Here is a 25,395-nt window from a genome sequence, read left to right as displayed (position 1 = left end):
GGAGTGCTACAGTGTTGGAGGGGCAGTTCTGAAGGAATGCTGCACTGTCGAAGGGGCAGTACTACAGGAATGCGGCACTTTTGAACGCTCCATCTTTTGGACAAGGCGGTAAACCGAGGCCCAGTCTGCCCTCTCAGCTTCACATCCAAGATCCCTCGGCTTTATTTCAAAGAAGAGCAGAGGAGTTCTCCCCAGTATCCTGAGCAATATGTATCCCTCAACCAACATCACTAAAATAGCATAATTGTTCATTTGTCTCATTTGGTATATTAACAAGAGTGATTTTGTCACCTCCTATTGGCTGCTGTGATTCCCAACTGGTGATTATTTCTGTGTAACGTTACAGCTAATCGGAGGCGGAGTTGGAGGGTGGGGGTCGAAGGTCAGGAGCAGCACCTGTTCCGAAATGCATTGATTTTATTTCTCTCCTCACAGGGAACTGATGGCAGAAGGAAGAGATGATCGATGGGAAACAGACTCTGGTCAGGAGACAGTCATCACATTGTCTCCCAGTACTGACTAATCAGCCAATCAGAGCATCTGTCTGACACAGCGGGCAGCTGGGGGAAAACAGCTGGGATCCGAACACTTGGAACATCTGTACCAACACTGGGAAAACAGCTGGAATCTCAACACCTGGAACACCTGCACCAACAGTGGGGAAACAGCTGGAATGGTAACAGAGAGAACACCTGCACCAACTGGGAAAACAGCTGGAATCCCAACATCGAGAACATCTGTACCAATGCTGGGAAAACAGCTGGAATCCCAACACCTGGAACATCTGCAAGCATAGAGATCGCCCCTCTCTGAGTGGGTCCATTCGGAGCGGGGACCCCCTGAATCACCCCCAGCCGGACCGAGATGGCCCCTCTCTGAGCGGGTCCAGTCAGAGCGATGCGTCTGTCTGGTTTGTTGCTCCTTCAGACCCTTTGGGCGGCCCTGTCTCTCGCCGCGCAGCACTTCCCGTCCTGGGGTCACTATGACCTGTGTAAGGCCCAGCTTCACTGGGATCAGGCCATGAGTTGGGATTACATGGCCTGCCAGCCCGAGGCCGCCCTGCTCACCAGGTCACTGAAGGTCAGCTTGGATCCCGCCGACAGTACGTGTGGAGAGACCCCCGAGATGTACTGCACGCTGGTGAGTAGAAGCCTTTCTGAGACAGCCTCTGTTGTGTGTCACACTGTGAATGGACGCTCACTGAACGGCCTTTATCAAAGTGAATTCCATCCAAACTCCTACATTTGCTTCATTAACAGAGGCATCGAGTGCAAAAGCAAGGGAGTCATGGTGAACCTTTATACATCATTGGTTAGGCCCCAGCTGGAGTATTGTGTCCAATTCTGGGCACCACACTTTAGGAAGGATGACAAGGCCTTGGAGAGGGTGCAGAGGAGATTTACTGGGATGTTTCCAGGGATGAGGGACTTCAGTTATGTGAAGAGACTGGAGAAGCTGGGATTGTTCTCCTCGGAGCAGAGAAGGTTAAGGGGAGATTTGATGAGGTGTTTAAAATCATGAAGGGTAAATAAGGAGACACTTTCCAGTGGCAGGAGGGCCGGTAACCAGAGGACACAGATTTCAGATAATTGGCAAAAAAGCCAAGGGGGGAGATGAGGAGAATGTTTTCATGCAGCGAGTTTTTATGATCTGGAATGTGCTGCTTGAAAGGGAGGTGGAAGCAGATTCAATAATAACATTCAAAAAGGAATTGGATAAATACTGGGAAAGGAGAAATGTACAGGGCTATGGGGAAGGAGCAGGAGAGTGGGACTAAATGGACAGCTCTGAGCCAATGGCAGAGACAGACGATATCACGGAGGTGAAAGTAGGCGGGCTTGGTGAAGGAGGAGATATGGGGATGGAATAACAGTCTGTTAAGTTGTATTGAGTGGAACTGTGAGGAGATGTAAAATGGCTGGACTGAACAGGAAAGGTCAGGACACGTAAACCACAAAACTCGCTGCTTCCCAGTGTCGCACCGTAAGGGGTGACAGTGTTTGTAAAATTAGACACAGTAATAGATGTGAGGAGGGAGGTCGAATGTTTATAAACAGTCCCTGGAGCTCCTGACCCCTGTGTCTGAGCCCTGCCCAATATCTCCAGTGGGGAATATGTCCCATTGTGTCTGAGCCCTGCCCAATATCCCCAGTATGGAATATGTCCCATTGTGTCTGAGCCCTGCCAATATCTCCAGTGGGGAATATATCCCATTGTGTCTGAGCCCTGCCCAATATCTCCAGTGTGGAATATGTCCCATTGTGTCTGAGCCCTGCCAATATCCCCAGTGGGGAATATGTCCCATTGTGTCTGAGCCCTGCCCAATATCTCCAGTGGGGAATATGTCCCATTGTGTCTGAGCCCTGCCCAATATCTCCAGTGGGGAATATGTCCCATTGCGTCTGAGCCCTGTCCAATATCCCCAGTGGGGAATATGTCCCATTGTGTCTGAGCCCAGCCCAATATCCCCAGTGGGGAATATGTCCTTGAGATGTAAATTCAAGCCTCTTTCTAAATATTAATGATGCTCTTGTTGAGTGAATCATCTCCTCAGGATAATTGGTTCCTAGATCATTGTTCGAGGGGAAACGCCTGGTTTAATAATCAGCCGTATGTTTCAGCAATAATTGAAAATGTATAATTTATTGCAGAACATGCAGTTTATCAGAGGGAATTATTCTCCAGCTCAATTAGTAATCTGTTATAAAAATAATACGAGTATTTGAGGTAAATCTTCCAGCTGTCCCATATCCCACTGTGGGAGCTGTGTGTGAAACAGGGCCCGGACCCAGTGAGACCACACTAGATGTTACTATCTCAGTTTCACACCTCAGGACGTCCCAAAGCGCTTCACAGACAATGAAGGACTTTTAGAAATTGCAATAATTTTTCTTTCACCGATAAAAACGCGGCTGAATTTATCGGCCTTGATCTCGTAGTTTGCATTTTTTAATATGTAACAGTTTTTGACAGGTGTACTCGCTCCTTCTTTCCCGATGTGTCCCGACTCCTGAACTTGTGTTCCCTGATTGTATGTTGACTGTGAGTGGGTGAGTGAGAAGGAAAGACTCCAGGGTGAGAATGTATTCAGACTGTGCCTGTAACCTTGGTGCAAAGACACGAATTCCTGGTCACAAACTGTTGTGATCGAATGTACCGGGGCACGGTGGTGCAGGGCTTCTGTGACTGGAACAGTAATCCACAGAACCGCACTTCCAATCCCTCCATGGGCTTTGAGACTGGGCAGAGGGAGATACTGCCGGTCCTGCTGGGAGACTCAGTCCCAGGCATATCCTTCAGTTTTTTATTTGTTCCTGAGATGTGGGCATCGCTGGCAAGGCCGGCATTTATTGCCCATCCCTAATTGCCCTTGCGAAGGTGGTGATGAGCCACCTTCTTGAACCGCTGCAGTCCGTGTGGTGAAGGTACTCCCACAGTGCTGTTAGGAAGGGAGTTCAGGATTTTGACCCAGTGACAATGAAGGAACATTGAATATATTTCCCAATCAGGATGCGGTGTAACTTGGAGGGGAACGTGGAGGTGGTGGTGTTCCCATGGAGACCATGGGTTTGTGAGGTGCTGCCGAAGAAGTCTTGGTGAGTTGCTGCAGTGCACCTTGTAGATGGTAAACACTGCAGCCACGGTACGCCGGTGGTGGAGGGAGTGAATGTTTAAGGTGGTGGATGGGCTGCTTTGTCCGGGATGGTGTGAAGCTTTTTGCGTATTGTTGGAGCTGCAGTCATCCAGGCAAGTGGAGAGTATTCCATCACCCGCCTGACTTGTGTCTTGTAGGTGGTGGAAAGGCTTTGGAGAGTCAGGAGGTGAGACACTCGCCGAGAATACTCGCCTCTGACCTGCTCTTGTACCACAGTATTTATGTGGCTGGTCCAGTTAAGTTTCTGGTCAATGGTGATCCCCAGGATGCTGATAGTGGGGGATCCGACAATGGTAACGCCGTTGAATGTCATGGAGAGGTAGTTGGACTCTTGCTTGTTGGAGATGATTATTGCCTTCCACTTGTGGACCACAAATGTTACTTGCCACTTCGGTGTTGCCAGACTGGGAAACAACGTCGGTGAGTGAACACAGAGGTGATGGGGAACAGGACTTGTGTGTGTTCGGACACGGGCAGCACAGGTTTGGATGAGCTGAAATTTACAGAGAGTGGAAGATGGGAGTCCGGCCAGGAGAACATTGGAATGGTCGAGTCTGGAGGGAACAAAGTATGGATGAGGGTTTCAGCAGCAGATGTGCTGAGGCAGGGGCGGAGACCGGCGATGTTACCGAGGTGGAAATAGGTGGTCTTGGTGATGGAGCGGATATGATTGTTTGTTTTAGTTATTCTCGACCAAAAGGCACCAGTTAATGCTCATCGATCTCCGTGTTGGAAATAGAATCTCTCGCTGGTCTGTAATCCCCAATTTGATTCATCTCTGGCACCAGCTCAAAGTATTCGCCTCCAATTCCACTTCAGTGGCAATTTGTTCATTGATTTGAGTGTTTCGCGTGCTGCAAAGCAAAACTCACAGTGTCTGAGCACACACCGAGGGAGAGGCACATCTGGAATACTGCGGGCAGAGTGGGCTCCTCATTGTAGGGGAGAGATGGGACACAGTGACACAGTGTGACCGGGGGTGAGGGGGTGAGGGGAGAGAGAGATGGGACATGGGAAACAGTGACACAGTGTGACCAGGGGTGAGGGGGTGAGGGGAGAGAGAGATGGGACATGGGAAACAGTGACACAGTGTGACCAGGGGTGAGGGGGTGAGGGGAGAGAGAGATGGGACATGGGAAACAGTGACACAGTGTGACCGGGGGTGAGGGGAGTAAGAAATGGGACACGGGGCACAGGGACACAGTGTGACCAGGGGTGAGGGGGTGAGGGACTGTGTTATGAGGTTAGCTCGAACAGTCGAATTAAAGGGAGGATCGTCACCACTTCTGTAGAAACACAGTCTGTGCCTTGCTCGGGTAAAAGTCTGACAGCTAATTATTTCTGAATCCGATCACCAATTCTGGAAATCCCAGCGAGTGGTGACAGCAGGTGAATGTTAACGTGGAGTTTCTGGGTAATTTCTGTAAGCTGAGTTTGAACTGATTGTAAACTGGTGCCTGGAGATTGTGTCTGATCCTCTCGGGATTGTTAACATCTGTATCCATTCCCCTTCCAGCTGCTCACACAATCTCACAGCACAGCAGGAGGCCATTCGGCCCATCGTGCCTGTGCCGGCTCTTTGAGAGAGCGATCCAATTAGTCCCACTCCCTGCTCTTTCCCCATAGCCTTGCAAATTTATCCTTTTTCTCAAATTTATCAAGTATATTTTTCCCTGTTCTAAGGGAGTTTAGTTGAAGCAGGTTCAAACAGCTCCTCAAAGAGTGGGTACAGGCACGATGGGCAGAATGGCCTTCTGTGCTGTGAGATTCTGTGATATTACCCCTGTTTTAAGGGAGTTTATTTTCAGCAGATGCGAGCAGCAGATGGGATTTCAGTCTGAACGAGCCAAACATTCTCTTTGTAATATCGCAGTCCGTTCTATTGGGTCTGGGACTAAACCTTTAATACTCAGACGGGAAATTGAGGGTTTGGGAGAGGCCTACAGTAAGTGGATTAAACCTGAGGCCATCGACTTTATCCCCATGAATCCTCCCCCTGCCCAATATCTCACTCACTGCCCACTGTCCCCAGTAAACCGGCTGCACATTAAACTTTCCCAGTCTCTTGATTCCTGGATCAGAGCTCCCTCACTGCACTGCTGTCTGACAATGTTCCACTCACTTTAGCAGCTCAGACAGGAGAATGTTTGAAGAATGATTTACTGTTGTTGTGGCACTTACTGACCCCTGACCCTGTCTATAAGGATCGATCGACACAGGCCGGTCAATAATGTGGGATTACACCACAGCTGGTTGAAGATTTGCTGCAGATTCTCAATCTTTCCCCAGTCTGGTTTCTTTCTCTGAAACCTCCCTCTGGTCTTCTCATTGCTGAAAATTTTAGACACAAACACCAGGTGCAGAGTTCTGGGTTTCATTAACTTGAACAAACATTCATTTCTGCCGGCTCACGTTCTTTATAATTAAATTCCAAAGTGTAGAATCCCATCGAGCTCCCTGGCAAGATGTTGACTTAAAACCGCCGTTCCTTTATTAAATTAATTCTGGGGATGTGGGCATCGCTGATACGGCCGGCATTTATTGCCCATCCCCTGGTGCCCTGAGAAGATGGGGGTGGGCCGAATTATTGATCCGCTGGGAGCGGGTTTGATACAAACTGAGTGTCTCGCTCGGCCACTTCAGAGGGTCATTAATAGTCAACCACGTTGGTGTGGGCCTGGAGTCACATATAGGCCTGGACCTGGTACGGAGGCAGGTTTCCTTCCCTAAAGGACATTACTGAACCAGTTGGGCTTCACGGCAATCTCCCTGAGCTGTGGGCCGTGGGGAGAGGACCCTCTCCCTGAGCTGTGGGCCGTGGGGAGATGGACTCTCTCCCTGACCCACTGTGGGCCGTGGGGAGAGGACCCTCTTCCTGACCCACTGTGGGCCATGGGGAGATGGACTCTCTCCCTAACCCACTGTGGGCCGTGGGGTGAGGACCCTCTCCCTGACCCACTGTGGGCCGTGGGGAGATGGACCCTCTCCCTGACCCACTGTGGGCCGTGGGGAGTTGGACTTCCCCACTGACCCACTGTGGGCCGTGGGGAGATGGACCCTCTCTCTGACCCACTGTGGGCCGTGGGGAGATGGCTGATACCAGAAATGAGAGGGTATACATATCAGGAAAGGATGAACAGGCTGGGTCACTTTTCTCTTGAAAAGAGAATGCTGGGGGGTGATCTAATAGAGTTCTTTGAAATTATGAAAGGTTTTGATAGAAACATAGAAACATAGAAAATAGGTGCAGGAGTAGGCCATTCGGCCCTTCTAGCCTGCATCACCATTCAATGAGTTCATGGCTGAACATGCAACTTCAGTATTCCATTCCTGCTTTCTTGCCATACCCCTTGATCCCCCGAGTAGTAAGGACTTCATCTAACTCATTTTTGAATATATTTAGTGAATTGGCCTCAACAACTTTCTGTGGTAGAGAATTCCACAGGTTCACCACTCTCTGGGTGAAGAAGTTTCTCCTCATCTCGGTCCTAAATGGCTTACCCCTTATCCTCAGACTGTGACCCCTGGTTCTGGACTTCCCCAACATTGGGAACATTCTTCCTGCATCTAACCTGTCTAAACCCATCAGAATTTTAAACGTATCTATGAGGTCCCCTCTCATTCTTCTGAACTCCAGTAAATACAAGCCCAGTTGATTCAGTCTTTCTTGATAGGTCAGTCCCGCCATCCCGGGAATCAGTCTGCTGAACCTTCGCTGCACTCCCTCAATAGCAAGAATGTCCTTCCTCAGGTTAGGAGACCAAAACTGTGCACAATACTCCAGGTGTGGCCTCACCAAGGCCCTGTACAACTGTAGCAACACCTCCCTGCCCCTGTACTCAAATCCCCTCGCTATGCAGGCCAACATGCCATTTGTTTTCTTAACCGCCTGCTGTACCTGCATGCCAACCTTGATAGAGTTTATACAGAGAAAACCAAGAAATCCAATCGGGAATTCAGAAGAAACGTCTGTACCCAAAGAGTGGTGAGAATGTGGAACATGCTACAACAGGGAGTGGTTAAAGCGAATAGTGTAGATGCATTAAGAGGTGCTAAACAACCGTATGAGGGAGACGGGAATAGAGGATTGTGGATAGATTTAGATGAGGAAAGACGGGAGGAGGCTCGAGTGGAGCAGAAACACCGGCATGGACTGGTTGGGCCGAATGGCCTGTTTCTCTGCCGTATATTCTATGTGATCCTATATGTAATCCTATATGTAATCCTACGTAATCTTTCAGCTCAGTACTGGCCCACTAAATGCTGTCAACTGAGCAACTCTGCTCGAACATTAACTCCAACAAAGGGCCTGATTACTGGGTGATGGGAAGTGACATCAATCTGTGGGATTGTACTTTATGGAGCCACTAACTTTTGTACTCAATAATACACTAATTAATATCATTAACCAGGGGACTGAACCGTGCTGATAGTGAGTGGTTTAGTTAGTGATAACGACAGGCTCTTCGTCACACCACACAGTGTAAATCCGAGACAGCAACACTTAAAGCCTGAAATAAATGTCAAGGAGTGAGTGCATTTGTAGAAGGAACAATGATTCATAAGATGCTCCGTTTATGCTCCAGTGTTGCAGGAGCAGTTTCTGTAATACATAATCCTTATATTGAAGTATCTTCCCTTCCCGCGTTGATACAGCCACACACAGCAGGAGCCTCTTGTGTCTCTCTCTCCCTGGGCTGTATGGTGATGTTTAATTCTTCTCTTCTTCTTCGGCTGTCCCCCGGAGTTGAGGATGACTTGCTTCCACATTAAAATGAGTTCTCAGGTGACTGATGAGACCAATGCGGGATCTACAGTCTCTGTCACAGGTGGGGTAGATGGCGGTAAGAGGGATGGGTGGGTGGGGTGCTTGGGTTGTCGTGCGCACCTTCTGCTCTTTGTACTTGGCTTCTGCATCCTCCTGGCAAAGAGACTCGATGTGTTCGTCGCCTTCTCGGATGCTTCTCCTCCATTTTGAGCGGTCTTGATCCAAAGATCCAAGATATGGCCACTCACAACAACATCGAGCAGACAATAGGGGTGCTCAAGCAGCGTTTCCGAAGCCTGGACCACTCTGGAGGCAGCCTTCAATACTTCCCTCAACAGGTGTCGCTATTCATTGTGGTGTGTTGCATGTTGCACAACTTGGCCATCATGAGGGCCCAGGCCTTACCAGCGGGAAGTGCAGCCCCACCTCAGGAGGAGAAGAAAGAGGAACAGGAGCCTGGAGAGGCCCCGACTGGCCAGCCAGAGGAGGAGGTGCAGCAGCCACGGAGGAGACACCGTGGCACTGCTCCCGATGCAAGGGCCACATGTCAGCGGCTCATCATACATCGGTTCTCCAACAACACAACACAACCCCTGACCAGCAACCAATAAACATTTAACAACAGCCCCTTGAAACACCATAACACACAATTAACCTCAACAATATCTGTACATAGGCCCCTGCCATTTGTCATTCCACAACAGTATCCATGTGCCATATTAGGCACATACACTTACAACAATAGCAGGCCTCAAAAACTGCAACCAGATCGTGACAAACATATTTACAGGATGAGGCCTTCTGTCCATTGTGGCTAAAGTTTTATTGAGACTAGCTCTGGCATTTGCTACCCCTTACCTTAACCCCCTCCCACACCTCCTGCTCCTCCTCAATGTTGCCTCAGTGCCTGCAGCAAGGCTGCTTGAGGGCTGCTGTGTGTGTAACACAGACACTACAGATGGCCTAGTAGGATACATTGGACCAGCTCTGGGCCTGGAAGGCCCGGCTGTAGACTGCACCACCTCAGCATCGGCGGCAGCAGTCTAGGTTGGCTGGTGTGTAGACCGCGGCACGTGCAAAGGCAGAGTGGCAATGGTGGGAGCCAGAATGCTGTCATCTTGAGCAAAGACAACACGTTCCATTTCCCACGGCCCATTGCCACTCCCCCAGGGTGGAACCTCAGCATCTGGAGCAATATGTGGGAGCGCAGATTACTGGCCTGCTTCGGCACAATTACCTCCCCGTTGGACTGTGGGGAACAGAGAGGATGGCAGCAGTCAGTGTTTGCATGGCATCACTCTGTGACTGACTCAGAGCAGCCTGAGTCTCAAACGCAGCGTTCTGAGAGTTGTTGCCACAATGATTGACAGCATCACATCACAAAGGCACGCGCTCTCCTCTCTGCGACTCCACTGTCGCTGGTTGAGTCCATCTCCCTCTGTAAGTGGGCAAGGATGGGTTCATTGAACTGCTGAGAGGCAGGGACAATGCTTGAGGCGGCCTTCCCCAACCTCAGGGCAACACTTTCCTCACCTTCCTCATCATCTTCCCCGTCAGTTGAAGTGGACGGCGTTTGCTGTCAAGGGTCAAGGATCTCACAGAAATGCCAAAGGGCATTCACATACCGTCATGGTCCACAGGGGGCGCTGCTTCTCCGGCCACTACCGCACCAACTGGTGTGCCCATGGGGATGGACACTCGCTCCTCCACGTCACTGAGGGCTTGTATGTCAGGCTCCCCTCCACAGGTGCACTGCTGCTCTCTCCTGTTGTGAACCAGTTTCACCTGCAGTAAGAAACACAAGAAGGTGTGAGTGAGTGTGCAGCTCATCGTGTGCCACATGTGCCTTCCATAGTTGAATAGCTGCTGCTGTGTGGATGTGCGCAAACGTGCATTTGAATCTGCGTGGCTGCTCACAGTGCATGTGTGAACGGTGGGATGAGGTGAGAAGGGCCTCAGATTAGGGATGAGGCTGAAGTCTTGTGAAAGGGTAGTGTGAGGAGGGGTGAGGCTGAGTAGGGAACCAGAAGGTGAGCGAGGTTTGGATGGGCCGGGCATGGCTGGTGAACTGAGCCTGAACCTTTATGGTGCCTTCACCAACAAAGACCACGGCCTGGGACACACAGTGACGGAGCAGTCGGAGGTCAGTTGTCGCGCTGGGGCACGGTGCTGTTAACTATGTCCCGAGGACACGGCAATTCAGGAGCACATCACATCTGCACCGTTCCATTATTCATTTATACTTTACACAGCTTTAGGATTGTGGTACTAATGTTACCCCATTCCTTCTACATAGAGTATTAAAAATAACCAATCCAATATGCGGCTTTAGTCACTGCCTTTAGTCGATGCTGTGACAATTGTAGATTCATTAATCTCTATGATCTCTGTATATTGCCGCACTCTCCATCTTTATCACACATTAGTTTTATTGATTGCTGCAACAGCCACTTGCTGGGGATGAGGATGTTACAGGTGAGCTGTCTGATCATTTGGAAAAGGATGTCGGGCTGATTCTGTTTTGCCGATGTCAGGCAGAGTCCCAGTGTGTCCGATCCACAGGATGCACTGCAGCAACTCGCCAAGGCTTCTTCAGCAGCACCTCCCAAACCCGCCACCTCTACCACCTGGAAGGACGAGGGCAGCAGGTGCCTGGGAACACCATCACCTCCAAGTTCCCCTCGAGTCACACAGTGTCCCGACTTAGAATCACAGCATCATAGAATGATACAGCATAGAAGGAGTCCATTCGGCCCATCGTGCCTGTGTCGGCTCTTTGAAAGTGTTACCCAATTAACCCCACTCCCCGCTCTTTCCCCATAGCCCTGTAAATCTTTCCCCTTCAAGTATTTCTCCAATTCCCGATTGAATCTGCTGCCATCGCCCTTTCAGGCAGCGCATTCCAGATCACAACATGTGGAGCTGCTGCTGTGTCCATCGCTGCTTCATTGCGGAAGGTCAATGACCTGAAGTGACCCCAAGGGAGCCCTGCCACCTCCGACTGCTCCCTCACAAACCAGCCTGAGGTAAAGCATCATTAGGTCCACAGGCTGGGCGAGGGTCCGACACACAGAGCCCAGGGGTAAGGCCTGAGCACAAATAAGGGATTGTTTTAACAACAGACGATAAAAAGACAAGTTCCCATTAATCATTCCGCTCACAAAACACTCGCCCTTTCTCTCTCTCTCTAACCCAAACAGACAGCTGCAGTGAGACTCATTTTCCCATCTCTCGATGTCAGAGGTCGGAGATTCTTTCACTGAACATGAACTTTGGAAAATCTAAACAAAGAAAACTTCCAAAATGTCATCATGTCAGAAATCTGTCCAAATGTCAGCTCCCTCATCTCTTTACAGTCCATTTTATTTTGCTCAAAACGATTCCCAAGGATGATTGGGGAACTGAGAGGATCTAACTATGGGGAAAGGCTGAACAGGCTGGGGCTCGTTCCTGGTCCCAGGGATGGGGGACTTCAGTTACAGGGAGAGACTGGAGAAGCTGGGATTGTTCTCCTTACAGCAGAGAAGGTTAAGGGGAGATTTAATACAGGTGTTCATGGTCATGAGGGGTCGAAACAGAGTAGATAGAGAGAAACTGTTCCCATTGACGGAAGGCTCGAGAACCAGAGGACACATATTTAAGGTGATTGACAAAAGAACCAAAGGCGACATGAGGAAAATTGTTTTTGCGCAGTGAGTGGTTAGGATCTGGAATGCACTGCCTGAAAGGGTGGTGGAGGCAGAGCCCAACGGGAGAATTGTGTCCAATTCTGGGCACCACACTTTAGGAAGGATGTCAAGGCCTTGGAGAGGGTGCAGACGAGATTTACTGGAATGGTGCTAGGGATGAGGGACTTCAGTTATGTGGAGACTCTGGAGAAGCTGCGATTTTCTCCTCAGAGCAGAAAAGGTTAAGGGGAGATTTAATACAGGTGTTCAAAATCATGAAGGGATTTTGATTGAGTCAATAAGGAGACACTGTTTCCAGTGGCAGGAGGGTTGGTAACCAGAGGACACAGATTGAAGGTGATTGGTGAAAGTACCAGAGGGGAGATGAGGAAACCCCACTTTCTACCTTCTGACACTCTGAATAGCTGCCCTTTACCCCGACTCTCTGCTTTATGTCCTGAAGCCAGCGAGCTATCCATTCTGCTACTGGCTCCCTGACTCTGCATTCTCTGACCTTATTCATTAGTCTATTATGTGGTCCCTTATCGTAGATCTTTTAGAAATCTGGATAAATTATATCTACTGCATTACCCTTGTCTGCTCTCTCTGTTACCTCTTCAGAGAATGCAATGAGGTTGGTCAAGCAAGACTTTCCCTTTTGAACTCCATGCTGACTATTCATTATTATACTTTTGCTCTCTAAATGTTCTTCTATATTCTCCTTTAGTAAGGATTCCATTATTTCTCCGACCACCGATATTAAGTTGACAGGTTTACAGTTCTCTGGACATTTCTATCTCCCTTCTTAAATATAAGTATTACTTTAGCTATCTTCTAGTCCTCGGGTATGACACCTTTTTCTAACTAATTAATAAATATGTGACCCTGCTATTTCTTCCCCAGATTCATTTAAAAAGCACAAAGTGTTCCGTCCAGACCTGCGGTTTTATTTAACCCGTGCTGTAACTGTTCTGGGAGTGTTTGATGGGACAGTGCAGAGGGAGCTTTACTCTGTATCAAACCTGTACTGTACCTGCCCTGGGAGTGTTTGATGGGACAGTGTAGAGGGAGCTTTACTCTGTATCTAACCCGTGTTGTACCTGCCCTGGGAGTGTTTGATGGGACAGTGTAGAGGGAGCTTTACTCTGTATCTAACCTGTGCTGTACCTGCCCTGGGAGTGTTTGATTGGACAGTGTAGAGGGAGCTTCACTCTGTATCTAACCCGTGTTGTTCCGTCTCTGTTTCCAGGAGAACCCGTACATGTGCAACAACGAGTGTGATGCTCACACGCCCGAGCTCGCACACCCACCCGAGCTGATGCTGGATGACGAGGGGCGGATTCCCAACACCTTTTGGCAAAGCGTCTCCTGGAGGAGTTTCCCCGAGCCCCTCCTGATCAATATCACTCTGTCCTGGGGCAAGACCATCGAGCTGACCGAGGACATAGTCATCACCTTCGAGTCGGGCCGGCCGGAGCAGATGGTCCTGGAGAAGTCTCTGGACCACGGCCGGACGTGGCAACCCTACCAGTTCTACGCGGCCGACTGCCTCACCTCCTTCGGGATGGAACCGAGAAGCGCCCGGGATCTGAGCCCAGCCTCGGTGCTGGATATCATCTGCACGGAGGAGTATTCCAGGGGCTACGTGTGGAAGGTGGACAAGATGGTCCGCTTCGAGATCCAGGAGCGTTTTGCCCTGTTCGGGGGGCCCCGTCTCCAGGACATGGCCTCGCTGTACGGCCAGCTGGACACCACTAAGGACCTGAGGGACTTCTTCACCCTGACCGACCTGCGGGTCAGGCTGCTCCGGCCGGCCACTGGGGCCACCAGTGTTGACCAGCACAACCTCTCCAAATACTTCTATGCCATCTCCAACCTGGACATTCGTGGCCGGTGAGAGCTCCTCGCCCCTTCTGGCCAGAGTCGCAGACCCCACACTTCACACCCGGGGGGTGCCGTGTCAGGCCAACATCTGGGGCACTCACACGGCCAACATCTGGGGGTAACGCACGGGGCCAACATCTGGATGGGCACTCACAGGGTCAACATCGGGGGGCACTCACAGGAACAACATCTGGGGCACTCACAGGGACAACATCTGGGGGTAACTCACGCGGCTAACATCTGGGAGGGCACTCACAGGGTCAACATCTGGGGGAGCTCAGGGTCAACATCTGGGGGCACTATCAGAACCAACATCTGGGAGCATTCGCAGGGCCAACATCTGGGGGATACTCTCAGTCTATCAACTTGGTGATACTCCATCAGGGCAAATATCTGGTGTTCCCTATCAGAACTAACATCTGGGATACTTTATCAGGGATAACATCTGGCATGGCACGCTATCAGTTATCATCTGGAGGGCACTATATCGGAGTTAACATCTGACACACAATCTCAATGAACATCTGAAGGGCAGTCTATCAGGGCCAACATCTAATTACGAGGAGAGATTACACAAACTAGGGTTGTGTTCCCGAGAATTTAGAAGGTGATTTGATTGAAGTTTTCAAGATATGAAGGGGAACTGAAAGGGTCGATAGAGAGAAACTATTTCCCTGGTTGGGGATTCTAAGAGTATGGAGAAAAGTCTAAAAATTAGAGCCAGACCTTTCAGCAGTCAAATTAGGAAACACTTCTACACACAAAGGGTGGTAGAAGTTTGGAATTCTCTTCCACAAATGGCAGTTGATGCTCGATCAATTGTTAATTTTAAATCTGAGATTAATAGATTTTATTAGCCAATGGTATTGAGGGATATGGGGCAAAGGCGGGTGAATGGAGTTAGGTCACAGATCAGCCATGATCCCATTGAATGGCGGAGCAGGCTCGAGGGGCTGAATGGCCTCCTCCTGTTCCTATGTGAACGCTGGTAACTGGGGAGGTTTGACAGCGATAGATGGGGATTCCTGCCCCAGCCCACTGGGCACCATCAGCTGCCCCTGTGTCGGGTGTTTGAGCTTCCCTGAATGGCCCTGCGACAGTGGGCACAGACCAGCACTGTGCCAGCTCCCCCTGCCCCTGGTGATGGGCCCGTTAGCGAGCTTTCACAGTCCTGCTGGCTGGCTGGCGATGAGTCAGCGAGTTCCTGCTCAGTGTTCAGCCAATCGAGCAGCACGGAGCGAGCAGAGTCTGTCCCTTTACTCTCAACACTGCCGAGCTCCAGTCTGATCAGGATTCAGAGAGTGAGAGGATCACACAACACAGGAGGAGGCCATTCAGACCATCGGGCCTGTGCCGGTCTTTGAAAGAGATATCCAATTAGTCCCACTCCCCGCTCTTTCCCCATAGCCCTGCAAATCTTTCCCTTAAAGTATTTATCCAATTCCCTTCTGAAAGTTACGATTAAATCTGCTCCCACCGCCCTTTCAGGCAGTGATTCCAGATCACAACAACTTGCTGCGTAAATAAACTCTCCTCATCTCCCCTCTGAGTCTTTTACCAATTACCTTCAACCTGTGACCTCTGGTCCCCGACCCTCCTGCCACTGGAAACAGTTGCTCCCTATTTACTCGATCCAAGCCCTTCCTGATTCGATGACTGATTGTGACTAAAGGCTTCCTTAATGTTGGATCTATATTCAGTCTGGGTCAGTGAGTTCCCATTCTCCCATCACACAATCTCCAGGGCTCGGAGCCATTCCCTCATTATTCCACACTCAGCTTCTGGGAGGCTCGCTCCAGCTTTTAGCCGAGGACAATCTTCAGACACTAATTAGAGAACAGGAGCAGTAAAATGTTTACGCTGCCGTTAATGTGACTCCAAGGAACTGTCTGGGTATCTGCTTCGTTCAGCAAACAGTGCCCAGAACTGACAATTTGCTGAATGTGCAACGTACAATCTGCGGATTGTGAAGCTTCACCCTCGCAGTGAGTTAAACAGCGGCTCGATGCTGTTAGCACAGAGTCACCGAGACCAGCGTTCTCACGCTTCACGGCACAGAGACCGTCACAGCACTTTGGGCCTTTCCAAATTGCATTTACTGAACAACAACAACAAAATCTCATCCTTGTCTGAAAATCCCTCCATGGCGTCTCCCCCTCCCTATCTCTGTAACCACCTCCCACCCTACAGCCCTCCGAGATCTCTGCTCTCCTCCAACACCAGGAACAGCCCTCCGAGATCTCTGCTCTCCTCCAGCACCAGGAACAGCCCTCCGAGATCGCTGCTCTCCTTCAACACCAGGAACGGCACTCCGAGATCGCTGCTCTCCTCCAACACAGGCCTCTTGTCCATCCCCCACTCCCTTCGCCCCACTTTTGGTGGCCGTGCCTTCAGCTGCCTGGGCCCTAAGCTCTGGAATTCCCTCCCTAAACATCTCCCTCTCTACCTCTCTCTCCTCCTTTAAGACGCTCCTAAAACCGACCTCTTAGACTAAGCTTTTGGTCACCTGTCCAAATATCTCCTTATGTCGCTCGTGTCAGTTTATCTGATTTATGCTCCTGTGAAGCACCTTGGGACGTTTTACTCGTTAAAGGCGCTTTATAAATGCAAGTTGTTGTTGCAGTTGCAGGTGTTGTTGTAAAGAAATAAATTGTGAGAGGCGCTCTATAAATGCAAGCTCTTCCTTTGAGGGGCCTGGAAGGCCGGAGCTGATCAGAAACTCTCTCCTAACGTGTTCTTGTTGCTGCCCAGAATCTGATCGTCAATCAGCGGAAACACACCCAGAAACTGACCCGCCGCCTGTGTTGAAAGGCAATAAGTGGGAGAAAAATGTTGCTGTTTGCAGAGCGAAGCTGGGAAAGGGAGAGCGGACTCGCGGAGCGGCCAGTCCCCAGTCTAACCCGGCTGCTCAGCTTATTTGAAACCAGCTTGCTGTTGTTTTTTGCCAGGTGTAAGTGCAACCTTCACGCCAACAACTGTATCTGGGAGAAGGGGAAGCTGAGTTGCGAGTGTGAGCACAACACGACGGGGCCGGACTGCGGGAGATGCAAGAAAGGCTTTCAAGGCCGAGCGTGGAGAGCGGGCTCGTACCTCCCAATCCCCAAAGGGACGGCCAATGTCTGTGAGTAACCAGAGCTGCTCCGGCCCGGCTCAGTGCCGGCACCAGATTCCCTTCATATTTCATTCTCAGCCCAACTCCCAGCAACGCACCGACTCCAAAATACAACCCACCCATCTTTGTCATTGTGTTCATGTGGGAACAGAGACTCACAGCGGGAGATTGGACAGAGCCAGGGACAGAGATAGGGTCCGTGCCCACAGCTCCACACTGAGAGGGGCAGAGTTGGGTGAGGGGGGAGAGAGAGAGAGAGAGAGGGAGAGGGAGAGGGGAGAGAGAGAGAGCAGGGCAGAGGGAGGGAACGAAAAAGGGGGGAGAGAAAGAGAGACGGAGGGAGAGAGAGAGGGGTGTGTAAAGAGAGAAAGAGAGAAATAAAGAATGAAAGAGAACAAACAAAAAGTGAGAAAGTGGGAAACAGAAATAGAGAATGTGAGAAAGAGGGAGAGAGAAGCAGAGTAATTAACTGAGAATGGGAGATGGAAAGTAAGGGAGAAGAAAAGAGAGAGAAAAGGAAAGTGAGAAAGAGAATGGAAGAGATCTAGAAAAGGAAATAAAAATGAAAGAAAGATTATCCAATTAGTCCCACTCCCCGCTCTTTCCCCATGGACCTGCAAATGTTGCCTTTTCAAGTATTTATCCTACTCCCTTTTGAAAGTTACGATTGAATCTGCTCCCACCGCCCTTTCAGGCAGCGCATTCCAGATCACAACAATTCGCTGCGTAAAAATAATCCTCATCTCCCTCTGGGTCTTTGGCCAATCACCTTCAATCTGTGTCCTTGGGTTACCTACCCTCCTGCCCTTGCAAACAGTTTCTCCTTATTCACTCCATCAAAACCCTTCCTCATTTTGAAGCCCTCTATCAATGTAATGTCGGGGTCAGTGAGCGAGGGGGGATCGCTGGCATTATGTAGAGGGTGAGGTTATAATAGCCGCAGGGGTTGAATTTGCTGAAACCTCACTCCGGACACCCACAGATTCAGAGCCAGCAGTAAGGTGCAGACTGATGTGAGAATGGAATGTTCACAGCTGGATGAACATCTGGGGAACAGCTGGGGAAGGTGAGAGGAGAATAAGCCTCTGTGTAATCAATATCTGAAGCAGATCAGGAAGTGAAGGTTGTGAGGGACATCTGTGGCCTGCTGTGTGTGGAATGTCCCGAGATCAATATCCAGATAGTGAGCTGACTGGGCAGTGGGGGAGGGGTGTGTGTGACCACTGATGCCCTTACGTATTAACCCTGCGTACTTACACACTAATCGCACGTAGTGGGAGCGTCCCCACGTACTACTCTCACACACACCTTATGGAAGCACTTTAGCAACTCTACCTGGTCTCACACAGGGCTGGTGTGAGCTCTCAGAGGATGCAGCACGCTAATCCCCTATCAGTTCCTTGTTCGTGAGTTTGACTGACATCGATCTGATGAACACTCCGTGTGATGGGTTGTGTTAATGTGTTTATCGATAAAGATTGTTCATCAGACGTCTCTATAATTCTGTTTCCGTTTCCCTCTCCAGGCCTCCTTGACCCCGTGGCGAGTGGCCGTAAGTAGGACCTATGCTCTCTGACCTGTGACCTGCTGACCCAGAGCCCATTTCTGTATCGGGAATGATCCGCTTCCCTCAAACCTCCCTCATCATTCACTGAGCGAGGAACAGGTGTAGGTGTGAGCAGGGGCTGAGTGTGAGCAGGTGAAGGTGTGAACAGGTGAAGGTGTGAGGCAGTGTCGGTGTGAGCAGGGCTGGGATCAAGAGTCTGCTTGTCCGTGCATCTATGGAGTAAAGTATAATCTCCTCGAGCGGTGCAGCAGATATGAAGCAGGGAAGATGTAATATATAGGACCCACATCTCAGCTGAGATGAAAATGCTTCTTAACTGTGTCTCAGTGAGAACGTTCAATGGGAAGTGGAGAGAAGATTTGTAGAAATCCATATGGTTGCTGAGGCCGAGATCAATGGGGACCTGTTGTAATCCCGTTATCCCAGATACAGGAATGGAAACTGGGTGAGTGTCTCGGCCTCAATCTGTTCCTCTTTGTTCCTGGATTTTACATCAACTTGTTCCCATTTATTTAACCCTTCGCATGCTGTCAATGTCATTCCAAACCATCTGCCATATCGCAACCCCGAACCAACACCCAGACTGACCGGGAGCAGAGTGACCATAACTCCCCACACTGACCGGGAGTGACCATAACCCACCACACTGACCGAGAGTGACCATAACTCCCCACACTGACCGGGAGCAGAGTGACCATAACTCTCCACACTGACCGGGAGTGACCATAACTCTCCACACTGACCGGGAGTGACCATAACTCCCCACACTGACCAGGAGTGACCATAACTCTCCACACTGACCGGGAGTGACCATAACTCTCCACACTGACCGGGAGTGAACATAACTCCCCACACTGACCGAGAGTGACCATAACTCCCCACACTGACCGGGAGTGACCATAACTCTCCACACTGACCGGGAGTGACCATAACTCCCCACACTGACCAGGAGTGACCATAACTCCTCACACTGACCGGGAGTGACCATAACTCCCCACACTGACCGGGAGTGACCATAACTCCCCACACTGACCGGGAGTGACCATAACTCTCCACACTGACCGGGAGTGACCATAACTCCCCACACTGGCCGGGAGTGACCATAACTCCCCACACTGACCGGGAGTGACCATAACCCACCACACTGACCGGGAGTGACCATAACTCCCCACACTGACCGGGAGTGAGCATAACTCTTCACACTGACCGGAAGTGACCATAACTCACCACACTGACCGAGACTGGGGGTCTATGAAACGTTACACTTTGACCCCAAACCTGCACCTTTCCTGCCCAGGTGCAGCCAGAACCGACACTCAAAACCTTCATCACCGACACAAACTGAACTAAAGACAAACTAGTTCTAATGTCTGGCGAAGAATCTCCATTTTCTGCTGAATTACTGAGTGAGTTGTTGCTGTATTCAGTCACACTGAATAATAACAGGGAGACTCCGTCACATCCGGCAGTACACAGTTTGCCTTTCAAACCCTCAACCCACTCGAATGTACCGAAATCCCACAATAACAGCCTGTCACGGCCTCACCCCATTTAATCATCGCTCCGCGGACCAGATTCCCACGAATTATCCATCGATCCGCTTAGAGCGACAGCCCGGGCAGTGAGTAGACCCGGGGAAGCGATTGATTGATCCGACATTGGCTCCCGGTCCAGCAACATTTCCAATTTATAATTCTCATCCTCGCATTCAAATCCCTCCGTGGCCCCACCCCTCCCTATCTCAGTCAACCCTTCCCACCCTACACCCCTCCCTATCTCAGTAAACACTCCCACCCTGCAGCCCTCCCTATCTCAATAAAGCCCTCTCAACCTACACCCCTCCCTATCTCTATGACCTCCCTCCAGACCTACACCCCTCCCTATCTCTGTAAGCCCCTCCCATCCTACAATCCTCCCTATCTCTATAACCCCCTCCCACCCTACAACCCTCCCTATCTCTGTAACCTCCTCCATCCCTACCGCCTTCCCAAGCCTCCAGCTGCCTGGGCCCGAAGCTCTGGAATTCCCTCCCTAAACGTCTCCGCACCACCTCTCTCTGCTCCTTTAAGAATCTCCTTAAAACCTATCACTTTGACCGAGTTTTTGTCACCTGTCCTAATATCTCCTCCAGAGTCTCGGTGTGAGTTTCTGTCTGATTGGCGGTGTAGCGGAGATGGAAATGTCTGTTTTCTTGTCTCTCGGACACTCCTGCAATCCCGGATAGTCTCCACTCGATGTGTGTGCGCACAGTACAGATGTTCTGTTCAGAACGCGTGTTCTCCAGCTGGGATTAATAATTGCTGATTTCTCCTGACACATGCAGCTGACCCAAAGCTCGGTCGCACATGGCCAAGAATCTTATCACTAGAGGTCACGATCCCAGAGCAAGGTAGGAACTCTCAAACACCGCGACTGGCTCAGAGCACAGGAGAAAGCAAGGATTTGCATTTATATATTGTTCCTTCAGGACTGCCCCTCCGGCAGGGCAGTAATCCCTCAGTACTGCCCCTCAAACAGTGCAGTACTCCCTCAGTTCTGCCCCTCTGGCAGTGCAGCGTTCCCTCAGTAAAACCCCCCCCACAGTGCAGCACTCCTTCAGTACTGCCCCTCCGACAGCGCAGTGCTCCCTCGGAACTGCCCCTCCGACACTGCAGCGCTCTCTCAGTACTGCACTGGGAGCGTCAATCTGCATTATGGGCTCAAATCTCTGGAATGGGACTTGAACCGATGACCTTCAGACTCAGAGGCGAGCGTGCTGCCCACTGAGCCACAGTTGAAAGGCCCCTAACTTGGCAGTGCTGTGTAAAACCCGGCACAGAATCTATAACCTGGGATTGGGACCATCCATTGCCATCTGCCTGATTCAATGCAAATCGTAACTAGCCAGGAGTCTGATGTTTTCCCCTCACTGCTAAAAGCCTCAGTGTTCCCTCCCTCCCTCCCATTCCAGCCATTTCCTCCCCACCTCTCATTCCTGCAGCATGTGACCCTCTCACAGTCTGCAAACTGTCTGTGTCCCGTCTACACTCTCTGTCTTTTCCCTGCAAGCCTGCGAATGCTTCGGCCATTCGAACCGGTGCAGTTACCTCGAGCTGCTCACCACCGCCATTTGCGTGAGCTGTAAGCACAACACTAGAGGCCGACACTGCCAGTTATGTCGGCTGGGCTACCACCGAAACCCTTCAGCACAGCTGGACCACCACAACGTTTGCCAAGGTCAGTTCCTGTTACAATCTCTGCTCTCTCCTTCTTTCACCCTTCTGCTTTCAGCCCAAAACAAGATAAAGAAACAAAGAAAATACCTTCAATAGGGCTGAGCAAAGCGCGTCGGAAATCAGCTCCTCTTTCCCCAGTGACCAGCCTCAACCCAACCTTTCCCCAGTGACTAGACCCCAACCCAACCTTTCCCCAGCGACCAAGCCCCAATCCAACCTTTCCCCAGTGACTAGGCCCCGACCCAACCTTTCCCCAGTGACCAGGCCCCGACCCAACCTTTCCCCAGTGACTCGGCCCTAAACCAACCTTTTCCCAGCAACTCGGCCTCAACCCACCCTTTCCCCAGCAATGAGGCCCCGATCCAACCCATCAATGAGGGTTCAGTGTAGGCTTTCCCTAGCGATGAGGCCTGGCCCAGGCTTTCCGTAGCAATGAGGCCTGTCCCAGGCTTTGTTGAGTTATAGCGAAAGCTCTGTGTTTTGACGATATAATCATTGCCTCCCTGTCTCCATTGTTTTTCAGGAATTTGTATGTTGTTTGTACTCTCGGTAAACGACCATCCTGCATCGTAGCAGCGTCGCTTCCCTCTGCTCAATGTTACCCCTCCCCCCCAGTGTCCACCAACAATCCTCTCTCTCCATTTCCACATCTCCTCCCATTCTCCACACACACAATTACACAGAATGTACAGCACTGAAACAGGCCATTCGGCTCAACCGCTCCATGCCGGTGTTTATGCTCCACACGAGCCTCCTCCCACCCCTCTTCATCTCACCCTGTCAGCATTTCCTTCTATTCCTTTCGCCCTCATGTGTTTATCTCGCTTCCCCTTAAATGCATCGATACTATTCGCCTCAACCACTCCCTGTGGGAGCGAGTTCCATTCTCTGGATAAAGAAGTTTCTCCTCCCTTCCCTATTGGATTTATTAGTGACTAGCTTATATTTATGACCCCTAGTTTTCAACTCCCCACAAGTGGAATCATCTTCTCTTCTTCCACCCTATCAAACCTCTTCACAATTTTAAAGACCTTGATCAGGTCACCCCTCAGTCTTCTCTTTCCCAGCAAAGAGCCCCAGCCTGGTCAGCCTTTCCTGATAGGTACAACGTCTCAGTTCTGGTATCATCCTTGTAAATCTACTTTGTACCTTCTCCATTGCCTCTATGTCCTTTTTATAATACGGAGACCAGAACTGTGCCCAGTGCTCCAAGTGCGGTCTAACCAAGGTTCGATACAAGTTTAACCTCATTTCTGTGCTTGTGCATTCTATCCTCTATTGATGAACCTGGTTTGTTTTTTCTGGCCTTGTTAACCTGCGTTAATTCTGTGCAGTTGCCCCAGGGAGTGGAACACGGGCCGTGTGCAGTCAGTGTGTGGAGGATTGAAGCTGTTTGTAAAGTGTTGGAGACTTGTTTCACCCCCACAGTCTGAGCCTCCCTTGTCCCGGCTCGCACTCATTCCTATCGCTGAGGTTGTGTCGCTGTGTTTATTGCGAACAGCCGTGTGCAGTGTGTGTGTTGTCTTGTTTCTGCAGACTGTGAGTGTCACCCTGATGGCTCGCTCCACCATCGCTGTAATGACACGGGATATTGTGACTGTAAGGAGGGGGCGACAGGGCCCAAGTGTGACAGGTGCCTGCCCGGATATAACTGGCACAGGGGCTGTCGAGGTAAGTAACCGTTCCAGCACCAGCCCCTCCCCTCACTCCGCCCCGGCTTCTGGGTGTCAGGGTCAGCAGAGTATCCGATAGCAGAGGTACCGTGGGGGGAAACACAGAGGCTTTTAGTGAGTGAATCCCCCTGGACTCTCCCATCACCTGCCACACAATTAGTGGCACAGCTCCTCGCAAAGGGAGGCCTGGAGTTCAGTGAGGACGGGTCATAGAATCAGACAGCACAGAAGGAGGCCATTCGGCCCATCGGGCCTGTGCTGGCTCTTTGAAAGAGCAATCCAATTAGTCCCACTCCCTGCTCTTTCCCAATAGACCTGCACATCTTTCCTTTTCAAATGTTTATCCAATTCCCTTTTGAAAGTTACTATTGAATCTGCTCCCACCGCCCTTTCAGGCAGCGCATTCCAGATCACAACAACTCGCTGCGTAAATAAACTCGCCTCATCTCCCCTCTGGTCCTTTGCCAATTACCTTCAACCTGTGACCTCTGGTCCCTGACCCTCCTGCCCCTGGAAACATCTTCTACTTATTTGCTTGATCAAAAACCTTTCACAATTGTGAACACCACTATTAAATCTCCCTTTAACCTTCTCTGCTCGAAGGAGAACAATCCCAGCTTTTCCAGTCTCCCCACATAACTGAAGTCCCACATCCGCAGTATCATTCCTGTAAATCTTCTCTGCTCCCTCTCCAAGGCCTTGATATCCTTCCTAATGTGCCCAGAACTAGACAGAATAATTGGACACAGAATTTAATCCTCAGTCTCTGCCTCAATATTTAATCCCATCCTAATTTGCACCAAGTCCCGTTCACCCATCCCCCCTGTGCTCGCTGATCCTCATTGGCTCCCAGTCTGGCAATGCCTCGAATTTAAAATTCTCATGTTTGTGTTCAAATCCCTCCATGGCCTCATACCCCAATATCTCTGTAACCTCCTCCATCCTACAACCCTCCCTATCTCTGTAACCCCCTCCAGCCCTACACCCTTCTCTATCTCTGTAACCTCCTCCCACCCTACACTCCTCCCTATCTCTGTGACACCCTCCAGCCCTACACCCCTCCCTATATCTGTAACCCCCTCCAGCCCTACACCCCTTCCTATATCTGTAACCCCCTTCAGCCCTACACCCCTCCCTATTTCTGTAACCTCCTCCAGCCCTACACCCCTCCCTATCTCTGTAACCCCCTCCAGCCCTACATCCTTCCCTATCTCGGTAACCCCCTCCAGCTGCATAACCCTCCACGATCTCTGTGCTCCTCCAGTTCTGGCCTCTTGCATATCCCCGACTCTAATCGCTCAACCATTGGGGGCCGTGCCTTCAGCTGCCTGGGCCCGAAGCTCTGGAGTTCACTCCATAAATCTCTCCACCTCTCGCTCCTCCTATAAGACAATCCTTGAACACGACTTCTTGGGCCAAGCTTTTGGTCCCCTGTCCTAATATCTCCTTTTGTGTCTCGGTGTTACATTTTGTCTGATAACCTGTGAGGCACCTTGGGATGTTTTATTACGATTAAGACGCTATATAAATGCAAGTTGTTGTAAAAGTGAGAGAGAGTTAGAACAATCTGTAACGTGGGAGACTTTCTATGACCTGACCTTTCTTTTCTCTGACCTCTTGCAGCGGGCGTGTGCGATAACTTTCTGACGCGGTGTGAGAACGGAGGAGTGTGTGAGGACAATGGGAGGTGTGTGTGCCCTGCTCCCTACACCGGGCTCCTGTGTGAGAAAGGCCAGTGTGGCGAGGAAGTGGGAGGGTGTGTCTCCCAATCCCCGCGGGACCCCACCTTACACCGGGTGCTGCTGTCGCTGACTGCGCTGCTAACCGCCGCTAACGGCCGCCCGCCGCTCTGA

At 50.6% G+C, this 25,395-nt stretch overlaps 1 protein-coding gene across 2 annotated transcripts; it reads left to right on the top strand.

Annotated features, from left to right (window-relative positions):
* The first annotated feature begins 897 nt into the window (after positions 1-897).
* LOC139266966 (netrin-G1-like) lies at positions 898-25,395 on the top strand. Of its 2 annotated transcripts, XM_070884607.1 has the most exons (7): positions 898-1,140; positions 13,341-13,984; positions 16,924-17,100; positions 18,194-18,213; positions 21,703-21,870; positions 23,406-23,540; positions 25,166-25,395. In XM_070884607.1, the coding sequence occupies exons 1-7, from the start codon at positions 898-900 to the stop codon at positions 25,393-25,395; spliced, it is 1,617 nt and encodes a 538-aa protein (XP_070740708.1). The 2 variants fall into 2 exon arrangements, with proteins under 2 accessions (XP_070740708.1, XP_070740707.1); XM_070884606.1 differs by lacking the exon at positions 18,194-18,213 and having other exon boundaries at positions 21,653-21,870.

Source organism: Pristiophorus japonicus, chromosome 7, assembly GCF_044704955.1.
Source record: "Pristiophorus japonicus isolate sPriJap1 chromosome 7, sPriJap1.hap1, whole genome shotgun sequence".
NCBI lineage: Eukaryota > Metazoa > Chordata > Chondrichthyes > Pristiophoridae > Pristiophorus > Pristiophorus japonicus.
Note: the sequence above shows the minus strand (reverse complement) of the source record. Positions and strands in the feature narration are given on the sequence as shown.

Bases quoted from the DNA above. Each gene is read 5' to 3' on its own strand.
- LOC139266966 (XM_070884606.1), top strand. From the start codon at position 898: ATGCGTCTGTCTGGTTTGTTGCTCCTTCAGACCCTTTGGGCGGCCCTG. The intron at 1,141-13,340 runs GTGAGTAGAAGC...CTCTGTTTCCAG, and splicing joins CCGAGATGTACTGCACGCTG to GAGAACCCGTACATGTGCAA. The intron at 17,101-21,652 runs GTAACCAGAGCT...ACCCTCTCACAG, and splicing joins GGGACGGCCAATGTCTGTGA to TCTGCAAACTGTCTGTGTCC.